Source organism: Lissotriton vulgaris, unplaced genomic scaffold, assembly GCF_964263255.1.
Source record: "Lissotriton vulgaris unplaced genomic scaffold, aLisVul1.2 SCAFFOLD_1297, whole genome shotgun sequence".
Classification (NCBI taxonomy): domain Eukaryota; kingdom Metazoa; phylum Chordata; class Amphibia; order Caudata; family Salamandridae; genus Lissotriton; species Lissotriton vulgaris.
The window spans coordinates 112,525-128,269 of record NW_028244989.1 but is presented as its reverse complement, the minus strand read 5'-3'; the positions used below and the strand labels follow the sequence as shown (position 1 = coordinate 128,269).

Sequence of the window (15,745 nt, the reverse complement as noted above, 5' to 3'; positions counted from 1 at the left end):
CACCGCGGTCGCAAGGCGACCGCGGCGGTAAAGCGGCGGACGGTCTTTCCGTCCGCCGCGGTACCCTCCGCCATCCTAATCTGGCAGAGGGGAAAACGAGAGTGGTTGTCGGGCGGATTGCCTCCGTCAGGGTGGCGGTGGCCACCGCCACCCTGGCGGAGGCAATCCGCCCGATATCCTAATGGACCCCTTATTGTCTAAGGCAAACTAGCAGTAATTTGATTATTACTCAAATGCACATAACTCCAAATTACGGAAAAACTCTATTTTTATCCCAGCAGTAGAAACAGAAGCTATTACACAAGTATGTGTCCCACCTGAAGCGGTCTGCAACCACGAACCAGTAGAGCTGCGTCTAAGGGGTGTACATCAAGGTCCTAGCAGTGTGAAAGTATTGAATGCCTAGTGGCCACACAATGAGTAACTGGCTGATGTGCTTGGAGATACTATAGCGTAATTCTTTGACTGTATGGTATCCTCACATGCATTGTTATGAGACAGTTTAAAATAGTAGTGAGAGGGTGTGCCATGTCCTACTGTAAAAGGAAAGATAGAGAAAGAGAGCAGGAAATAGTGGAACTAGAGGAGCAGAAAAGAACACTAGAGGAACTGTACCTCTCCCTCCCCTCCAGCCCCCCCTCCATTACACACAAGCAGAGGGTAAACTTTTGCAATTAGAAACACTTAAGTATACTTTTAGAGACAAGCTACTGGATTACGCTCATTACGCATGGTTGCACTCCCAACACAGAGTACATGAACAGGGAGACGAGACAGGTACGCTGCTCCGCTGGTTAGCCCACAGAGATACTGAGGCACGACTAGTCCCTCCTCTGACAAACAAATCTGGCCATTCGATTATTGAGTTCTTGCAATTTTAGACACGTTGGCAAATTACTATGCAGTGCAATAAGCTAGTGCAGATCCCCCGCAAATAGTAAACGAATGCCCTATAAATAACAATCTCCCCATGACAGTTCACTTTGCAGAAGATCAGTGCGACCTAGACATCAGACGAGAGCCAATGTGCGATCAATCAAGGATATTCCCTCTTGTAGAGCCCCTGGATCTAATGGATTCCCCTTGGAATTCGTTAAGAAATATGCCTCACTTTGATACTGTATCTACAATTACTCTTTGAGGAGGCACTGACCAAAGGCACACTTACAAGACACTTGTGGGGTGATCTAATAAGAGTAATTCTGAAATCTGTTGGATCCCTCCCCCCACAGCCAGTGCACCTCCTACAGACCCATTTCACTAATGAATGTCTACACTAAATTCCTGCCAAAGATCCTTGCCAATAGACTAGCTAATGTAAAAAGTACCATAATTCCTAGTGATCAGAATGGCTTAATGGCCACCAGAGACACTCGCCACTGCCTCTGGCGCCTTTGGGTGGCCCTTGTGCGTTTGGGAGGAGCTGGACAGACAGCGAACTTGTTGTCTGTGGACTTTTAAAAAGCATTTGATGTGGTGCACTGGCCCCTTATGCATCAGGTACAGGTGAAGCAGGCATTCAGCCCCCACTACCTGAAGTATGTTACGGTACTGCATGCGAACCGCTGGGCACAAGTCAAGGTGATTGGAGTGCTGTTCTTCCCTTTTCCCCATCAGGTTTGTCAGGAGTGTCCACTTTCACCACTAATGTTTGCGTTGGTGATTGAGCCTCTGGCGGGTGGAAGTGCCTGGATGTGCACGTAAGCAGTTTCTAGTGGCATTAAAGACAGGGTGTCATTGTATGCTGATGATGTCCTCTTCATTCAATCACCCAAAGACACTATTCCACACCTTATGCAAATGCTTCAGATTCATGGGGATGTATACAGCCTTCGGGGCAACAGTGAAAAATCTCCTTACCTACCTGATGGGAGGTCTGCCAGCAATGCTGTGTGACACTAACCTGTGAGTCACAGAAGACAATTCCGTTACCTTGGCATGATAGTGGTAAAAGATGAACAAAAGTTCTGGGATCTCCACATTGCCTTGCTATTGAAGAACACTAGATGTGAATGGACAAGATAGGTGTCAATGTCCTGTCTATTATGGGGTGGGGAGCTCTCTATAAGATGGTTATGCTTCCACACCTCTGTTATGTTACTCAAAACTACCTTTAATCACTAACAAAACAATTCTTATAACCCCTCAGATCACTGCTTAGTAACTTCATATGGGCTGGTAACATTTCTTGAGTTCCCTACAAGAAATGCATGCAATCCATTTTTGAAGGCGTATTGGGCATACTCGATATGCAGCAATAATATTAGACTTCATAACATGACAAACAAGATCACATTATGGCGCAGGACATTGCTCCTAAACGGTGACGGTCCTCTTGGTCTTCTGCGCGTGAAACTTCACTGGCATCTCCACGCTGGGAAATTTTTGGGAGCAGAGTCATAGCAAAGCATTTTAACTGGTGAGAGATTGAGCTTAGCAACATACATGTGTTTAGAAAGTTACCGCTTTGCTATGCTTTGGAGCCCTACAGAAACAAACTTGTGGCAGCACCAGAATTCAGCCTATTTGAAACTTAAGTAATGATGGGTAAAAAGACAAATTCCAGCTTCTCAGTGTGATGGGTCCTCTCCTGTACCCGAGAAAGAAATGGAAGAGCCCTGGGGCCTCTTAAGAACAATGAATGGGTGGTGAGTAAACTGGCCGTATGCCACTTGGTCATTGCCAACCGCTTGAGGCGAATATGCTTCAGCCACTTACACAAAGGAGTGTGCTACCCCCAGGCTAGACTGTGGCAGATGGGGAAGGTCCCCTCACCAAATTGTCCAAGATAAGCAAATACAAATTGCAATTTCCTGCACGCTATTTGCACATGCCCCAAAATAGTGACATACCTACAGCACATCCAGAGGAACTGGTGGCAGCGGTAGGCCATCCAATGATCTTGGACCTTAAGGTAGCACACTTGGTGGTGTTGAGTTTATCGTGGTCAATTGTGATATTGCCTGGAAATGGAGAAGCAGTGACTCCCCCTTGCCCCCCCTTGACTTAGAGGGGCATGGATATATTATCATCCACAGAAAAAAACACGTGATTTATAAAATGTGCAATGAAATACTCTCAAATCTGGGGTACATGGTGCCAAGAGGGGCCTTGCAGACTATAACTGAATGCTAACAGGGTTTGAGCCCACACTTGATCTCATTACACGATGCCTATGTTTGGATGATGGCTGATCGGAGAGGCTTTCAGATTACGTACAATGTACTTTATGTGCGACACTGGCTATACTATAACTTACATGCGGGCCTCTGGATTTATGTGGTCTGCGGCTGCAGCTATTTTCTGCATAATTATAGATTTCCTGCAAATTGTTTCTAGCTCAAACAAATCGAAAGGTATTAAGAAAAAGGCAATATGTGTTTGTGCACAGTGAAAGGTCTTTCACTAGGGTTTACTGGTGATCTTACAGTTGCTTATTTATGCATTTGATTGTTAAACTGGTTCCAGTGAGGTAAACTAACTGCGCAGACAGTATTACCACATGTAAAAAAATGACATATTAATGAAGTATTACCATCATAAAATGTGCTGCGCTATGCTGCATAATTTGGTGTGTCTTCCCACGTAATTTAGTCAAGCCTACTGCATACTTTTGTGCTACCCGCCACATAATTGCAGTGGCCCTGCTAATATGGTAATATAAATAATACCTGAATCTTTCTTTGAATTTTTTTTTTATAAATGCCAATTTAAAAAAAAAAATGAATTATCCTGGAATTATTTTAGAATTAAAACGTTGGAAATTGACGTAGACATAAACAGATGGGTGCAAACTCCCAATATTTTTTTACAAATATTTCAGACTTGCCCTCCTAGTGGAATGTACTGGTTTAGGTAAAAAGTATGGGGCCAGGACCAGGCTCTTTTAGGAAGGTCATGTAGGCCAGGTATCATTCTTATATGGATCATGTGTAGGGCTCCAAGGTATATGGTATTTCTTTTTTTTAACATTTCCTTCTGTATTTATCAACATTTATTTCTGGGCCATCTCATTGGTATTTATCCACATTTATTTTGTTAACAGATGAGGCTATTACTCACATATGTCTGTATTTATTTAGCGGAATAACGTGCATTCATATTTTGATGCCCCTCAGGTTTAAGGACATTACACAGCCAAAAATATTAAAACAATAAACTCACATTAAAAAATAGTATAATAGCACATATACTGCAGTAATTTAAGCACATCCAATTGCGCTTTGTAATTCCCCATGGAGCCAATCTGTACAGCTATTGGCCTGAAAGTTATTCATCTCAGCATGGTGAGTCCAGGGGTGGGGAATTCCTATCTCCCGACGCCCGAGACATCTAGATTTCTTAGGAGGGCTAGAGGTTTTAATTTGCATTTTGTCCAAAGGACAAGTAGACAGTTTTATAGTAATAAGATACACAGCTGTTCAACCCTGTAGGTCACAGCCAGCAAATAAGTTGCTCTGAGCAGTTTATTGGCAGTGAAAGGGTCAATGCAAAACTGTGGCCTGCATTTTAATTTCCCCAGAGCAGAACAACAAAATGATGAAGCAGAGCTCAAAGTTTGAGCTAGCTCGATAAGCTCGGGTGCCTTCCAGGTTCTCCCCTGGTCCTTTTATTATCTTCAAGCATGAGACACATCGAGCTTCTGCAGCTCCAGTACACTCGCTGCAATGGCATGTAGCAGGCTGCTTTTTGTGCCTCTTGGCCTCTTGCTCTGACTTGAACTGTATGACCCCTGCCTTGTATTCTCTGCTCCACTCCTGGGCCTCATAGGGTTCTAATATCCCTGCTCATCTTCAATTCAATTTGATTTCCCTTCTTATGCACCCCCTCCTTGGCACTTTGTGTTTTCTGTACACCTTATGTTACACCTGGTGCCTGAACCACTCCACCCTCCGCTGCATACTGACATCCCTGACCCGCTCCCCTTGGCCTCTCATATCTGACTTCATCGAGGGCTTACATTAAAGCTCATCAGTTTCCCCATGGCTTTCATGCAGGCCGAAGGCCACCCCCAATTCTGTTCTTGCACTAGGCCTCTCATCTCACTTTGTACCTGCACCAGGGGCATTGTGAATACACCGCTGTAGCAACTACAGCAGCTGTAGAGTTTTTGATGGGCCTCTTCAGTCTGCAGGTCCGCAGACAAAGGCCCATAATAGACTTGAAAGTGTGGGTGGGAGAGTGAGTGAATGGGTGGATGAATAGATGCATGGATGAATAGTGAAGGGTGGATGGATAGATGCATATATGAATAAGTGAACGGGTGGATGTACAGATGCATGGATGAATACATGGAAGAGTGGATGATAGATGCATACATTAATGAGTGAAAGGGTGAATGGATAGATGCATGTATGAATCGGTAAACGGGTGGATATATAAATGCATGGATGAACACGTGCAAGAGTGGATGCTAGATGCATACATTAATGAGTGAAAGGGTGAATGGATAGATGCATGGATGAATAAGTGAGGCTGGATGGATAGTTGGATGAATGAGTGGAGTGAAAGGGTGGATGTTTAGATGCATGAATGAATGAGTGAAAGGGTGGATGGATAGGTGCATGTATGAATACGTTCAAGAGTGGATGATGGATGCATACATTAATGAGTGAAAGGGTGAATGGATAGATATATGGATGAATGAGTGAAAGGCTGGATGGATATATGGATGAATGAATGAGTAGTGAAAGGGAAGATGTAAGGGTGGATGTTTGAAAGAATGGTAGGATAAGTGCAAGGGTGAATGAAGGGATGGGTGAGTGGATGGATAGGTCGAAAGTGGATTGATGAGTGAAAGGATGGACGGCTTATTGAAAGAGTGGATTAAGTGGTGAGAGAGTAGATGAATAGATGGCTGAGTGGGCGGGGATAGATGGCTGAGTGGGCGGGGATAGATGGCTGAGTGGGCGGGGATAGGGATAGATGGGTGGGTGGCTGGGTGGAAGGGTTGATGGATGGATGGATGGGTGGACAGTTGAGTGTAAAGGTGGATGGAGGAATTAGTGAAAGGTGGATGGATATATGAGCGAAACGGAAGATGTACGGGTAAAAGGGTGGATGGACGAGCGAAAGCATAAATGGAGGAAGTGAAAGGATAGATGAGTGAAAAGGAGGATGGATGGGTGGATGGATGGATGGATGAGTGAAAGGAAGGCTGGATTGATCAGTTGGGTCGATAGGTTTGGAGATGGCAGGATAGATTTGAACAGGGGCTTCATGAACACCACACTTTTCAGCTACAGTAGAGGCGGAGCTCTTGATGGGACTCTTCTGTCTGCAGCTCGGCAGACAAAGATTCGTAATTGTGAAAGGATGAATGGTTGTAGGTGAAAGGATGAGTGAGTGAAAGTGTGGCTGACTAGATGGATGGATGGGTTACAGGGTTTAAGGATTAGAGAGCGAAAGGTTGGATGAGTGTAAAGGATAAATGGATGGATGAGAGGAAGGATGGATTGATGGATGGGTTGAAGAGTGGGTGGAAGGATGAGTGAAAGGGAGGGTGGATAGATGAGTGACAGGGAGGGTGTATGGATGAGCAAAAGGATGGATGGATGGTTGAAATGGATAGGTTTGGAGATGGATGGATGGGTAGGTTTGGAAATGGATGGGTAGGTTTGGAAATGGATGAGCGGATGTACTGACGGACGAACAGTTTGGTGAAAGGCTAATGGATATAAGAATGAATGGGGGCCAATGTAAAGGTGAAATGCTAGATATCAGTGTGTTAAAGGATGAATGGATAGATGCTCAGATGGAAGAGACAAGAGAGCTATTCTGGCGAGGATTCCAATGAATTTTTTGCTTGCTTGGTGTCATAAGAACTTTGGATCAACGTGGTGGGTATTTTAATTTTCTGGTTACTCACTTGGCCTACACTATGCTTGTTTCTCTACCTTGAGATTATCAGGTAGGCGTGCTGCTGTATGCCAGCGCGTTCTTACTAGACCACTGGTATTTGGTCTCATAAAGGCCATATTGCCATAGAAATTCCTGGCACTAAACAAAACTACTTTATAAAAGAGCACACAATGAAGCCAGCTCAAAGATAGGAAGAGATAGCATTTTAATAAAAGCACAAGGTCTTGGTTAACTCAGATTTAATTAGGGGCTCAGTTGTTAAAGTCACAAAGGGCACCCATGATATGACTTTGTATTCATGCAGATCTAAGTTTTTCATGAATTCACATGAATTTCCTTAAGTAGGCCAGGAAACCGTAGTCCTAGAACATCTTTGTGAATTGCATCTTAGCATGAGCAAATATGAATATGCCCCAGCGGAAATCTGTTGACTGTTTACAAGTTCACTTTTTCTCCAACCACATTTTTCCCAGCCATGGAAGAAACTTTACTTCTGCCATTGTCAGGGGTAAATTGCCGACCTCTCTCAGTATGGGAAAAGATTACAGAAGAGCTGGTGAAAAACTCCAAAATTCAAATCTTTCTATAGTAATAGCCTGACATAACCAGAAGGGCTATTATCAGAGCTCTTCTATAAAGAGATTGCAGCCATTATTTGATGGTGCACTACATAGCACCAGAGGGACAAGTGGATTTTGTTACAGGACATGTAGATTTATGAAGCTACTTGTCCCATGGACAAGTACATATTTCGTAAAATTCCACACCCCTGTGAGTCACTCAAAAGAAGACTAATTATCTGTATTGTTCCGCTTTTACCAATAAATACAGACAGGAAAGACAAATATTTTCTGTCTGTATTTATCTGTAAAAATCTGTAAAAACAGAGAAAAGAGTAAATGGTGAGAATGCCTTAGCTCACTGCTGCTGGCCACATACTTCCTTCTTTGAACTGTGACTGTAGCTTCATTCTCCACAGCCTGTAGTCCCGGACTAAGTGACGGGAACCAGTCAGAATGGGTCAAGCAGCACGAAACCAGCATGCAACACCTGTACAGCCAGGTGAAATTCAAACCAAGAAAAATGAATAAGGAATGGAACTGTGTAGACAAGATTGAAAAACAAGCACACACTGTGCTTGGCTGTAACTGAGATTCAGCACAAAATCTGCTGAAATTCAAAGTCTAAAGAGGGGTGCTTGACAATTTAATTTCAGGTACAGAGGCAATACTTGAGACAAGAATTTCCTAAAGGCTCTCGGGTCTCAAAGGCTCGGAATAAATGGCCTGACAGCAGGGCTTTAAGGGGGATGAAAAAACTCGGGGGGGGGGAGGGGTATTCTTTATATACTCACTCTCGCTTGTAGTTTATCAAATCAAGATTGCTTACCCGTTTCAAATGAAGTTCTCTGAACTTCCTGAGACGCTCTTCCCTTTTTTGAGCAGCTTCGTCACCAGCAAAAGTTGAAGATATTTCCTCTGAGCTACAGGGACTTGCCTAAAATGTGTCATGGAAAAAACATTTGTTAATCTGTATTTACTTGAGGTACACTTCTCACTGGCATTTTTTTTCAACAAGAGTAGAGAAAGAAGGCCTACCCATACTGCCATGCATAATAGTGTGCCTTGAAAATAACTTAATAAGTTGAGATAACAAGATTCTATTTAATTGCCTTAGAATTTGTCTCCTCAGGGAGATATGTTTACAGGGAGACATTGACTTTAAGGGATAAAACGTGGGCTAATCACAAGAGAAATACAATCCAATAACGAAGGGGTAAGTGATGCCTGATGACTGCCTTGTCTCTAATTTTTGAAAGTACTGACCACAAATTTCAAGTACATATAGAAGAGTGGGATCATTACAGTTTTGTTTGATCGACCATGGGGACAAAAGTAAAAAAAATAAATTAATTAGCAAGATCGTTAGCACTGTCTACTGTCTCATTCATTTTAACCTAGTTCCATTTTATTGTTAGAAGTAATATAAATGTCTGACGTACTAGGTTGCATATCAATAACAAGAAGATACAGGGTTCTGAGTGAGGCTCAGAGATGATGGATATATGTTGGAACACTACGGAAATGTAGAACCTGGGGAAAATTCTTAGTTTACAGAATATTCATGACCATGTGATTCAGTTTGACGTTTAGTGATGTTCAATTAATTAAAATCATGACATATTAGCAAAAATAGAAAAAAAAACTATTATAAGACATGATAAAAACAATATTTCATAAAAAAATAAAATATTAGGTTTGTGATCCCCTTGTGGGGCAACAAACTTCCCATTCCCAGGTAGCCGACATCACATGTACTTTTGTCTCATACCTGACCTCAGTAATGGAAACTAAACAGAAGCACAAAGTTCTAGGTTTTCGTCTCACGAAGGCCCTTATTCATGGAAACTACATAGCAGCATACAGTTCTACAGTGCTTATAGCAGAAAGTGTTTCCTGACCCAATGCTCGTAAAGTGCAGCCCAGAAACACAAGGTGATCCATACTTAATTGGTATGGAGAATAAGGCCCATTACGCAAATCCTTACTTATGGAGACCTTGAGGCAGCATACATTTATAGGAGGCTTCGGGCTAAAAGTGCTTCCAAGCTCATTATTACTGAGCTGGGCTAAAGTGCTTTGTACTTGGAAAGTACGACCCAGGTGATCAAGGGCTACCTACTTGGCAGGCCGCCAGTTTGGGGACCATCAAAGGCAGTTTAGATAACAATTACTGCTTTCTGATTGGCCCCCACTGGTGCAATGTGCTCTGTGCCAGTAAGGTGAAAACAAGAGTTCAAAGGTGCTCCTTGCTTACAAGGGTAAGGCCATCATGGACATTCTGAGTTACCAGTTATTGCTTTCAAGAACTTTAAAAAGCACCCAGATTGCCATCATGGTTCTCCTTTTCAACAAGATAGGACAGCTGCCCAACACGTCCTCACATTTAAAACATGAAACACTGGCAGGAGCCAGTAGCACCTCAAAGGATTTTAGAACATCACAAATGCAGATCGCATGTATTTGAATTCTACTACTGTGCCATACCATCTGCATTATGCATCAACTTAACCCTCCTTACGACCGTACCATTAACGCCTATGGGGAATTAAACTAATGCTCGCTCTCGAGGAGGGTGTACTTGGCACGGTTTGGGAGGGGCAAACTCAGGTAACCTGGTTAGGCACCTGGGGTGTTAGGGTTTGTGGCCAGCTGCCGTGGGCTTTGTTTTTTTAAGTTCCTGAGATGCTGATCCCAAGAAATTGTCTTGGCTAGCTTCATTAACACTTTTGCTGTCATTCTTTTTGGTATGGTGTTATTTATTACGCCTTCCGCACTCAAAGCCTTGATAGAAGTTATCAAAAGTTGGCTCCATATAGAGCTGTGCGCTTAGAATTTCTCCCAGAGCAGATGTTTTGTTGAGCTAATTGGGGCCATTTTTAAAGTTTGCGGATAAGAAAGAAATCTGGCCAGCAAAACCAGATCCTCCTTTGATAATTTAAATTCTAAACTTATTTGTGATTTGCTAGTAGAGTCTGGAGTGCAAACAAGCAATGATAGCAGATACAATGCTGTTTATCTACCACTCATATTGGTGATCCATAAACACCATTGCACAATATGTTAGTGTGGGCATCAGCTTAGTTGCTACCACAGCTAGTAGGGCATTTTTGTTATGGCATGCAATGCTTCTCTTTAGTTGGGCCATCCTGCATGTCAGTTGTTTTGCCATCAATTACAACAAGCATCTGCAATGCCATAGGTCTCGCATTACTGCGAGTGTGAGCTATTGGCATTGTAAATGACAATGCCATTTTTTTATGTCTTGGTTTTTAAAACATAAAAAGAAGGCATTGTCATTTACAATGCCAATAGCTGAAATTCTTGCAAATGCAAGACCTATTGCATTCCAAATGCTTGAAGGCATCGCTGAGTTGCCTCCTTCTGTCTCCCATTTCCCTTAAATAGCTTCAGGTCTGCTACGAGTTAAATTAACAAGCTGGTGGTTACAAATGAGCACAAGAGACCCTCCGCAGTAAGAAAATAGTGCTTACAAACTAAAGACGACGTACCGTGTAAAAACCACGTGGGAGGTTACAAATTAAGACAAGGCAGTACTAACAAGCCTAATAACATATCAGAAGCCAGCATTTACAAAGGACAATTTCCTCTGTATCAGGCAGGGGTGTGGGTTGGTAGGTCACTCCATTGTGGTGACCCATAATTGCCTTGGAGATGCTGGATCTAACCAGCGCCTGTTACGCGAAAACACATGCTCTGCAATTAGACGTGACTGCCTATGAAGTAACACGTCTAATTGCAGAGCATTTGAGGAACTTACATACAAGGTAACTCCATATAACCCGCCGTGTTTTCGCGTAACAACAGGCGCTGGTTAGATCCAGCATCTCCAAGGCAATTATGGGTCACCACAATGGAGTGAACTACCAACCCACACCCCATATCTTAAAATAATGCAGAGACCAACTTAATTGAAACAACAAGCAATGTATTCCCCCCCCCCCTTTTTTTAGTGTTTTAGACTCCTTCCCGTTACATGTCGAAATAATTGATGCCGAGACCTACCAGTACGAGCCATGTATTAACGCCTATGATCAGCTGACGGTTTCCCAGATACATGTGGGAACCTTTAGTTAAACTGCTACTAATCGCTGTTCGAGGATCCCCTACAGACAGAAATTAGCCTGGCATCCCGCCCTAGGGTCCACCTGGACCTAAGCATAGGATATACCCATGTATGAGGTCAATTAATGTACCCCTGTGTAAATAGTATCGTCGACTACCAACTGTAACACTTAATCGTAGTGTGATTTGTACATCTGTTATTGATGATGTTACACTAATGTTATACTTGATTTTGGATTAATTCCAGCAAGGCTCCCCTGAGAAGCCATCTTCAATTGTTGAAAGCAATTTACGATTGAATTGTCACTTTACCTACCCACACCATTCCTCAACACTGCACTACCCTCCCCCTTCCCTGTACAGTGGGCACTGTTAAGATGTGAATTATTTATGTATATGTACATACACCTAAAAATTAAAAAATACAGTGAAATACTTATCAACACTATTTGAATAAACAATAGTGTTCCACAAATATACTTGTCAATGAATGTTTATCCTTAAAGTCTAAGTTACTCCCAATTGGTCTGGGACCACTCTTAACTTGCTTGACAGTCCCACATATATGGTGTAGAAAATGTGCCCAGTCCCTGGACGTAAACTGACACCTGCGGACTGTATCACATAGGGTGCCATCCACAGTGTTGGCCTGTACAAGATAGCCTCATGTCTACCCTGTGTATCTGGACAAAACTACTAAAAAAACTGCTGTTCAAAACTGTCAAAATAATCCTTTTTTTCAATTTCAGGAAACCCTGATTTTAAATATTAATAAGTCACCCCTAGGTACACCTTTCTGCTCACAAGATAGGTAGGGTACCTGATATTTAAACGTTGAACACATACTAAATTAAAGTTGGCATGTTCCTTCAGTGACTAGCCACAAAAGCTATTTACACTAGGAAGGGCAGTAGCAGAATCCTAGAAAAAGTCAAAGTACAGATTCAAACTTTAATCTTTTACTTTCGACAGGAAACATTGACAAAAATCAATGAAGTGCTATTTTTAATAATTTATTAAAAATACAATGTAATGGCAAAATCTTTAAAAATAAATGTTTAATAAGTGTTATAGAAAATATTCCTTCTAGAAGGTTATCGATTACCTGCCTGAGCCTCCAGAAGGCAAATTAGTCTACTGACAGCTGGTCTGCCGGTGCTGGAGCCTAATGAGGTGTGGAACCTGCTCTCAGAGGAGAAACAATCTGGGAGTGGGGAGAAGTTTTTCTAATCCTTAAATGTAGACAGAAAGTGTGTACCTAGAATCTTCATTAACTTGAAACGTGCCTGCCAAAGGTGAGACCTGAGGAAGGCAAACGTTTGTTCCCCCAGCCAGGCTGGCTCCACACCCGTTGCTAGGGAAACTGCCCTCAGAACCTGTTTTGAGTGACCATAAAGAAGGATGATACTCATTCTCATGGATACACTTCTGAGAGGGCACACATGCTCTGCACAAGGAAGAAGGGATTTTTCCATCTTGGATTTTAGGAGAAAGGTGTATTGTGGGACTATCTGCAGTAGGGCAAACAAGAACTGATGAAAAATAGGGCAGGGTAACCCCTGAGACTTTTTTTTACCCCTTTGGTTAGAGAGGATCAAGGAGTCACACCCCAACCCTAACCAGCTACTGCCAAACCTCAGTGTGGTACCCTAAGGAACACTTCCTGGAACACTTTCTGGACCTGCCCAAGATCAGAAGAGGATAGGACTCTGCTTGCTGTAACCTTAGAGGAGCTTTGAAAGACTGGATCTGCTTCCTCCTGCACCAGGAAAAAGAAGTAAACGTCAAACCTCAGTAGGGTGATGTCTGTGTGACTACATGGACATACGATTAAAATACATTCTTCTATTTTGCAGACAAAGTCTGAAGGTAAAATCCTTGACCAGGTTCCGTTCAACTTGGTGCACAGATCCTTGGTTTCCACTACAGTCAGCCTCAACATGCACCTTGGTCCCAATCTACAGCATATAACAAAAATAAAAGGATTGACTGAGGGTGCTTGTAGGTCCTCAATACATGCCCATAGGGATATGTCATACAAAACGGTATGAAGTTTCTGGAGATGAGAAAGGAAGGAGGAGGAGAACAGGACTTCATTAACTCGTAGCAACATAATATCTACCGAGACGATTCACTGCTTGTCGCTTCGCCAAACCCTATTTCCGCATCAACCGACATATCTAAGAAAAGTACCGGGAGAGTGCAAAGAAAACCGGGACTGTCCAGGTAACTCCAGGACGACTGTTACCCTACCTCTGCGGCCATTCTTCCTTCTTTCCCTTCAAGAAGCTCTTGTACTCAGATTCACAACATAAGGCGCGGAAAGATTACGTCAATGCGGTTAACAAACGTTTGCACCCAATCAGACATGAAACAGCGCGATAGAAAAAGGACAAAAATGCCTCTCGTTTGTACTAATCTGTCGGCCATTTTAAAACATATGGATCGTCTGTAGCACATTGGACGTAGTTCATTTTTGATTCAGGCAAAAGTATGCAATTATCAGCAACTCCTGTATATATTATAGTTGAGAATGAGCTACTAAAAAAAGTAATATTTTCGTTTTTGCTAGCTATAATAGAATTTTTAATTTAATATAAAGGCAATTGAATCCTTTTAGTACTAACGCTTGGCTCTTGCCTACTGCTCAAATCGGACAATTTTAAACTCCCTTGCTTCTTTTAAACGAGGAAGACAGCCACAATTTCATATTGGCACGACTATGTTTCGGAGACTCTGTTATTTGCAGTTTAAAACTTGCATACCGTGTTCGTCCTCTAAACCAATCTCCTGTTCTATGATGGCCACCAATCGATAATACGTCATGAGTGTGTAACGTAAAAGGAGTTGCCTGGCAACCGCAAACTAGAGCTCACCCTGTGCTGTCACGTATGAGGTATGAGAAAGTATCTTGAAAGATTCTGTTCAGGCGCTAAAAGCTTGAGACTAGGTGTGAGTGTATGGGTCTTCTTGTACAATCCGTGATCAGATCAGATCATTAAATTTAAACTTTTAATCTCATAATGTTAGATTAAATATTTTGGTTTATCACCAGCGTTCAAAGTGCATAAGTATTATGGTCATTGTGAGCCTGAATACAATGTGACTGGGGGTCAGTGCCTGTGGGGCCAGACACTTGTTAAAAAGAACAAAATATTTTGACTGTAGCTATTTTGTTGGACTGTAATCTACTGAAAGCTGCTTATAGAATATAATGTACCCACCTCTATCTAGTGTGTTCCTCGCTCAAATTAACAAATGGCAGGTCATCGGTAGAAAAAGTCTTACGCCTGGGCATAAGCAAACACTCGTGGCGGGTTACACTTACAATTATTGCCTTCAAAGTGCATTGTGCACAACAAAGTGAAAATATAAATTAAAAGAAGCATTGGCATAGCCAATAGGTCTCGCCTTTGGGACCTTATAAGTGTTTAGTTATCCAGCACAATATCCTTGGTGCAACAACATCAACTGTTGCATTGTTAAACACTTATAAGGTCCCAAAGGCAAGACCTATTGGCTATGCCAATGCTTGTTTAATTTTGTGAAAACACTCACAGAGACTGCATGTGTTTTCAAGCCATCTCCCTTGTTCACTTCTCTCTACCAATCTCTATGTGCTTCTCCTTGCTGTGTCCCTGTTACACTCTCCCATATACTTCTTAGTGCTACATTGCCAGCCCACACTCCACTGTGTTGTTTAAGTGTCCCTAATAAAAGAGAGGGATCCCAACAACCAAAGGGGTAGGGTTCCAAAAGACTGTAAGTCAAACAAAATGTCCCCTTTGGATAAAAATACAAACCAAATACTACACTTGCAAACTCAACATTACAAACATAATTGATTCAATCCATATGGCCTAGCAAGAGCAAATAGGATGCAAATGGTCAAAATTAAAAACGTGTACAATTTATTACAACATACATGAAAGAACAAATTACAGTAAAATAGTTGTATATATGTCCCAACAGAATAAAATAATTACATTAAAAATCATAACACAGTGGGAATGAAAACATAGAAAATTATTCTAATTAAAAAAGAAGAGGACATTAGTCAGACATAATTAAATCAAACTCCAAATTGTGCAAATATGGAGAAGTTATTTGGTCCAATGACTTTGTGTGTCACAATTCTAGAATTGCATCGACGCGTTTCGGTTTTGGCAACTTCGTTAAAAGCCAGCACCTTCCTCAGGATTAAAATATAAATTCCCACAATTTACGGTAAATCTGCA

At 42.1% G+C, this 15,745-nt stretch overlaps 1 protein-coding gene across 1 annotated transcript in view; it reads right to left on the bottom strand.

The window, feature by feature from the left end:
• LOC147666679 (pre-mRNA-splicing factor SYF2-like) overlaps positions 1-13,836 on the bottom strand; it is a 182,632-nt gene extending 168,796 nt beyond the window's left edge. Inside the window, exons 1-2 of the mRNA XM_086948974.1 lie at positions 13,761-13,836; positions 8,251-8,358 (exon numbers count right to left, since the gene is read on the bottom strand). Of these exons, the coding sequence (XP_086805100.1) occupies positions 8,251-8,358; positions 13,761-13,772 (120 nt within the window). The 5' untranslated portion in view covers positions 13,773-13,836. The remainder of the gene's footprint in view (positions 1-8,250; positions 8,359-13,760) is intronic.
• Between the last annotated feature and the right edge of the window lie 1,909 nt (positions 13,837-15,745).